Source organism: Phocoena phocoena, chromosome 8, assembly GCF_963924675.1.
Source record: "Phocoena phocoena chromosome 8, mPhoPho1.1, whole genome shotgun sequence".
Taxonomy (NCBI): domain Eukaryota; kingdom Metazoa; phylum Chordata; class Mammalia; order Artiodactyla; family Phocoenidae; genus Phocoena; species Phocoena phocoena.
Window position 1 is genome coordinate 98,826,186 of NC_089226.1, and position 7,026 is coordinate 98,833,211.

The 7,026-nt window shown below is 41.6% G+C and overlaps 1 protein-coding gene across 1 annotated transcript in view; it reads right to left on the reverse strand.

The window, feature by feature from the left end:
• Positions 1-3,957, reverse strand: part of LPXN (leupaxin) — a 39,150-nt gene extending 35,193 nt beyond the window's left edge. The window contains exon 1 of the mRNA XM_065881724.1: positions 3,864-3,957. Within this exon, the coding sequence (XP_065737796.1) occupies positions 3,864-3,876 (13 nt within the window). The 5' untranslated portion in view covers positions 3,877-3,957. The remainder of the gene's footprint in view (positions 1-3,863) is intronic.
• Positions 3,958-7,026: the final 3,069 nt, after the last annotated feature.

Here is a 7,026-nt window from a genome sequence, read left to right on the forward strand (position 1 = left end):
GTATTTTTTTAAATTGCGGATCGAGACCCACTAGTAGATCTCCAGTGGATATCTTACCACAGATTGTAGTTTTTCAACTTTGCAAAACACTGGATTATATTATTTCTAAGGATCTGCCTAGCTCTAAAGTCTTCAGATGAGGAAAATGAACTTTACAGGTCATTAAAAAAAAGATTTTATTTCAGATATCCGGGGATGGGTATTTCTTAATGGCATAAGAAAAGATCTAAACATTTCTTACAAATGAAATCCTCTACAGATCTTTCTCAAGAATCTAGCTCACAAATATAATGAATTTTATGCACCATGTTAGAGATAAGCAAACTGAGCTAAGCTCTTCAGGGCAAATGATCCTTCAACAAATAAACTGTAATGGAAAAGAAGAGATAGAGGGGGAACCAATAGGTTAAAAGAGACATAAGAGGCTTACAACTGATTTCAATGTATGATTCTTAAATAAACAAGCAAAAACCAAACAAAGAAAGAAACAATTAGTAATACTGAACAGTGACTGAAAATTCAATAAGTAGTAAGTACTGTTAACTTATTTTAGTTGTGATAGGATATTTGATAATATTAAGTAATTTCTGTTAATATTTTGGGTGTGATAATGGTATTTCATGACATTAAGAAATTACTATTAAGGATATTATGGATATGATAATGGTATTATGGTTATTTGTATAAATGTATATATATATATTTATGCTGAAATATTTACATATGAAATGATACAATGTGTGAAATCACTTTAAAATAATCTAGGAATGGAAGGAATAGGTGGATGTATACATGAAATAAGATTAACCAAGAGTTGATAATTGTTTAAGGTGATTGATGGGTACATCAGATCTCTTTATTTTCTTTCCTTCTGTAAATTTTAAAATTCTCTATAATAAAAGGTTTTTAAAAAGAAGAGGAAAGAAAAGAAAAAGTAAGGTAGAAATAGAAAGTAAAACTTTTTCTCTCAGGACTTTACTAGCCAAACTGAATGCCAAATCTCTGAGTTCCAAATTTTTATTCTATAGCCCTCTATTAAGATATAGCTTCTTTCTTTTCTATTTCCTAAGCTTTGCTCCAAACAGAAGTCATGGTTCCTCTTGGATTCAAAATAAAAAATTGGGACTTCCCTGGTGGCGCAGCAGATAAGAATCTGCCTGCCAATGCAGGGGACACGGGTTCGATCCCTAGTCCAGGAAGATCCCACATGCCGCGGAGCAACTAAGCCTGTGCACCACAACTACTGAGCCTGCGTGCCTAGAGCCCACGCACTGCAACTAAGAGTAGCCCCCTCTAGCCACAACCAGAGAAAGCCTGAGCACAGCAACGAAGACCCAACACAGCCAAAAATAAATAAAATTAAATCTTAAAAAAAAAAATAGGCATTTACAATAAAGATGAGGGGAGAAGGAAGACCCCCTGCAAGAGAAGCAAACCATACCACTAGGAGTAGAAGGTTACCCTTAGAAGCGCCAGCTAACCAGAGTTTCTAAAACTCCTTTCTGGGTCATGAGTTAACAGGCCTTTCTCTTCCTGTTTCCTGTCAGTGTACATATCACCAACACCCCGAGATTATCTCCCTTTTGGCCAGATGCTGTGATTTGAAGATGACTAATTTCAGCATGACAAATATGGGATTACTGGTGCAGGGTAGGGGGTATCAGACTGAACACGCTGCAGTCCATTTTCATAGTACCTCATCTGTGGAAATCAAACAGTGTCAACATTCACAGGAAGGGAAGTAAGTGAGGTGTCTTGAAGGTCTCACTAGACTGTAACGACTTCATTCAGAGCCAGAGTCTGCTCCCGCTTCCCCTTTATCTAGCATCCCCATGTAATGAGGGTTTAGGTAAGACTTTCTGGGTGGATATAAACTACTAACCTTGGGGGCAGTACTGCAGAGAGGAAATATTGGCGCGCCTGGGCTGACTTGTCCTCCATGCTATTTCTCCACATTGGAGAAGAAACACCCACCCTAAGTCTTTTGGGTGGTTATTGAGCTGATGACAATTTGAAGAAGCGATTGAGGTGTAGCTATTAACAGCCTAATGATGTTTAGCCACCTGGATAACATACATGAATGTTACCTTCCAGGCCACTTGGTACTTTCCACATTCCTGGACCAAATTTCTCATTCATCCTGCTGAGGAAATGCAAAACTGTACAAATCTACTTTTAAAAAAAATATTAAATTATCTGGGTTATCCTATAGGCTGGAACACCAGAGCCAACAGACTGCTAAAATGGGAGAACACCTTGTCACTTAATCGGTTTTGGTGTCAGATGCTCCAGTGTCTGAACTCGTAAGTGACACTGAACAAGTTATTTTGTTTTTCTTAGTTTTCTCATTTGAAAAAAAACAGTGGATAAAACCTATCTCAGAAGGTTGCTTGGAACACTAAAATGATTAACATATGTACAAATGTAGCTTAAGTCACTGTAATAAGCATTACTCCCCTTGCCGATTACCTACATTAAAGCCATGAGGTAGCCCTAAAATAAGAAAGCAGAACTGGACTCTGGAGGAACTTGTACAGAAATGTGAACTTCTCCAAACTTCACACAGGATAAGAACTGGGAGTCTACCCCAAATCCAAAATATATTCTACTCCAACTATCAAAATAGACTTTATTTCCAAAACAGTTCAATATTTATTAAACATTAAATACCCTTCTCCTTCTCATTAACATCTATTCCCTCCCGTAATTTGCCTTCATTCCTTCCTCTACTCCTCCAGCTCTCAAAATACTTTTTTTTTTTTTTTTTGGGGGGTACGCGGGCCTCTCACTGTTGTGGCCTCTCCCGCTGCAGAGCACAGGCTCCGGACGCGCAGGCTCAGTGGCCATGGCTCACGGGCCCAGTCGCTCCGCGGCATGTGGGATCTTCCCGGACCGGGGCACGAACCCGTGTCCCCTGCATCGGCAGGCGGACTCTCAACCACTGCGCCACCAGGGAAGCCCTCAAAATACATTTTTTTAATAAAGACAACATGCAAGATGTTTTTTATTGTTGTCATTGGCACTTCTGACATACCCTAAACATACAAAAACCCAGGACACCGTGTAATTATGCAGCGTGAATATTGGGTAAAGGTGACTCAGTGTTAGTAAGGATGACAGCAACAAAAGTTGGCAAAAGATATGGAATGAGTCCCAAGAATGACAGACCTTACATTACTCCAAAGGTTTGAAATCAGGGATCTCTCTGAGCAGTGTGGTCAATGGCTTCACTGCTGGTTTCAATTGCTTTGGAGTGGAAGGAGGTATCATATTTGCAGGCCCTGGTAATCTGTTCCTTCAGAATTGCTCTCAATAAAAATCTTAGCAATGAAAGCACTGGAGTAATAGTGCTGTATCTTATTTAATACTAAACCATGGAACAAATGAAACCGCTCTGGCCTTTCTCCAACCTTTGTGAATCCCTCATTCTTGTACTTATTCTATTTCTTCTCAGAACACCCTTTAACCCCCCTCCTTTTTCTTTTTCCCCGCAAATCATATCTCTGAAGTTGCCAACTCTGTGACCACCCTATGATCTCCAGCAGCCCCCAAGAGGCAAAATGCTCATAATAAAATGACAATTTCAATCACAATTCAGCCCAAAAGTATTTGTGCAGCGTTTACTCTGTGGTTAGCACCAAATTCTCTGCCTATTGTGCCTCTGCAAACAGCATACCCATAGTTCCCCAAAATAATAGTTCCTCATGCTTCACTCTTGGTTGGCCTGAGGTCAGGAAAGAAGTGAAAATAAAATCTTCCAACACTATCTTCCATCTGGCTAGAAGTATACCCCACCACACATGGAGATGGCAGCCAAGTCTTCATTCCCTCAGAGTTTCTCCTCCAAGAAGCTCCTCACTCACCCAACTCTTCCATCGTCACACACCCAAGATGCTCTGGTACCACAGGTTGTGAGGAACTGTTCTGGCATGTGTTGAAGAAGAGGACCGCAAAGGAACTGAATGAGCCGGCGTGAAGCAGCCTCTATAACCCTTTTTGGTTCCTGTATTCGCTTAGCACTTCCTCTCTTTTGATTTGGTGAGTTTCTTTCTTTCTTTTTTTTTTTCTTTTTTGTAGGTCAGAGTTTTAAAAAATGAGCCTGACATAAAAGGTGAGTAATTGGATTTGAGTTCTGGCTGTGCATTGGCCAGGGTGATAAGAATCAAAACTAGTTTTGAAAAATTTGAGAACCTACTATGTGCCTGGATTCATTTTGAATTCAGGGGAATGGCAGATTTGCACTTGTGTTTTTGCCCAGTGTGGGTATCCTGCTGTAACTGTGCATGATGGGATCTGATTTTTTTTTCCCCTGAGGGACCACGGAAGCACAATCTCCTTCATAGAATTTCCATCAGAGTTAACTGGCACCCAATTCATTTTGCTTAATTATCCAGAAATTGTGCTTACCTGGTTTTCTGAATAGATCATCAACCCATTAAAGGCAGAAGAAAAAAAAGAGATACAAATGAACTTATTTATAAAACAGAAGCAGACTCACAGACTTAGAGAACTGAATGTATGGTTACCAGAAGGGTAGTGGTGGGGAGGGATAGTTAGGGAGTGTGGGATGGACACACTGCTATATTTAAAATGGATAACCAACAAGGACCTACTGTATAGCACCGGGAACTCTGCTCAATATTCTGTAACAACCTAATTGGGAAAAGAATTTGAAAAAGAATAGATTCATGTATATGTATAACTGAATCACTTTGTTATATACCTGAAACACAACGTTGTTAATCAACTACACTCCAATTAAAATAAAAAGATTAAAAAAAAAAGGCAGAACAGGATTCTCAGGACCAGGTTCACATCTGGATTCTCAGGGCCAAGTTTATTTCAGTGGTTCAAAATGCAAACAACTATAGGGGTCATGAAGAATGAAACCGGAAGATTTAAGACACCAGGTTCTAAGCTGCTGACGTTCTCGATTAAGCACAATTCCTGCCTAGTTATATTGTCTTAGTTTCTCTAAAAAGTGACACTGAGGTTAACTTTTACTTTTTTTTTAAACCACTGTGATTTTATTCACCTTGAATAAAACAAAACAATTACAAAAGGCCTACTATGAGAAGGCAGTACATAAAGAACTAAAATTACGGTACTGTGAAATAGATATTATCCCCATTTTTACCAGTGGTGAAATAGATACAAAGAATAGAAACTTGCTAAAGATAATATAATTAGTAGGTGGCTTTGTTACTTACTAAAACAGATTTAACTTCAAAGCCTGTAATCTCTCCTCTACAACAGTGGTCTTTTTAAGGTTAATCTAAAGGAATCATTCATTCTCCATTCCATTGTGGCTCTAAGACTTTAAAAAATGTTTTTCATGTAAAGGAGATCCCATCTCTGCATTACTTTGAGCAGCCATTGGATGTCAGTGCCATTCTAAAAGTCTGCTCACTGCAAACATAGGTTTGAAAAATTCCCATCCACACTATGCTCAACAGTTTTTACAACTGAAATGCCATTACCCGCATGAAAGTGCAAAACACTCAACAGAGAATACGAACATTTGCCCAATCTGAAGTGGTAACTGAGCCAAAATCCTGGAAGGAAAAATGCTCTTCAGCATTTGTCTTGCAGATATTGGACTCCATCTGCAGTTTAACTAAATGATTCATGTGAAATTTAGAACTGGATTCCGAGATCTTGTTTCCATTCACTTACGCTGGAGATTTTTAACCCCGGATGCTTTAGTTTCCAGGGGTAAGAACTGTTCCTGCAAATCGCTCCTCGATTATAATGGATGAAAGGAAAAAAGGAAGCAACGCAAAAAGCTCACAGCCATCACCAAATGCAACTTGGAGATAAGCAAACGGAAACTCCCGTTTGATGCGTTCGGGCAATTTAGTTTCACATGCTAGCGGAGAGAAAAGTAATTTCTGACAAAGCTGCTATTCTGCCCATGCTTCCTGTGCAGCAGGAACATTTAAAAACCGCAGAAGCAGATGGTTTCAGGGTGGGGAGTGTGAGGGAGGCCTTCAGTTTTCCGGGTAGGTCACGCTAACAACTCTTCACCTCCCTTCCTTCCAGCCCGGGGACCACAGCCAAGTTAAGCAGCCGATACCAGTTCCTCGGCCCCGACATCATCTAGTAAAAAAGCAATTCTACAGTTATTTCTACAAACTTTTATTAAGTATCAAATGAGTGGTAGGGATTGTGCTAGCCCCCCTAGGATCCAACGGAACCAGATTCAATCCCTGACCTCCAGACGCTCACAGGTTAGTGGGTCAGACACAGAAGACGAATATTGCAGATATAAACGCTAAGCGGTCCCAGATGACGTGCCACCTAACCAGAAGAGATGAGGGCTATTACGTGTCCACCCTACAAATGGTTCGCCAACACCAAGTACGAAACTACGGACAACCCAGCCAGGCAAGCCCCACCAGCCACTGGGCCCACAATTGTGGTCAGATCTACGCAGGCGTTGAGGCCTAACCCGGAAACACTGCCTCCCCGGAAGAGTAAATTCGAAACGCGGAAAGAGTAAACTACCTTTCCCATCGCGCATCGGTCAAACACTCCCAGCATCCTCTCCGCCTCTGGCTCCGTATCTTTTTTCCTAAGGCGTAGAAAAAGTTGAACTTCATTTCCCAGGATGCCCCTGGGCAAGTTAACCATGCTCATGCGCCAAAAGGCGGGCCCACCTTGCCCTCACGACCCCGCCTCTGTCCTACCGCCGCCATTTTTTCAGAGACTTTCATCCGGCAGCTGACGGGGCTTTTTTTCTTAAAGGAGAAGCGACAGCTCAAAAAAATTTCCCCCTTCTCCCCGCAAGACCTGGCGGCGCTGGGGACAGAAAGGCTACAGACAGGAAAGTGGGATCGGGGTGGGGGCAGAAGAACGCCGAGGCTACTTCCGCGGCTTAAGGAAGAAGGATAGAAAGAGCCCTTGTGGCATTAGCGGCTCCTTAGGGAGGCAGGTGCGCGCGCAGCCATTCCAGGGTGCGCGCGAGGCGGGGAGAGAGGTGCGTTTTTTTCCCACCAACCTCCTCGCGAGACCTGCCCCTCCCAC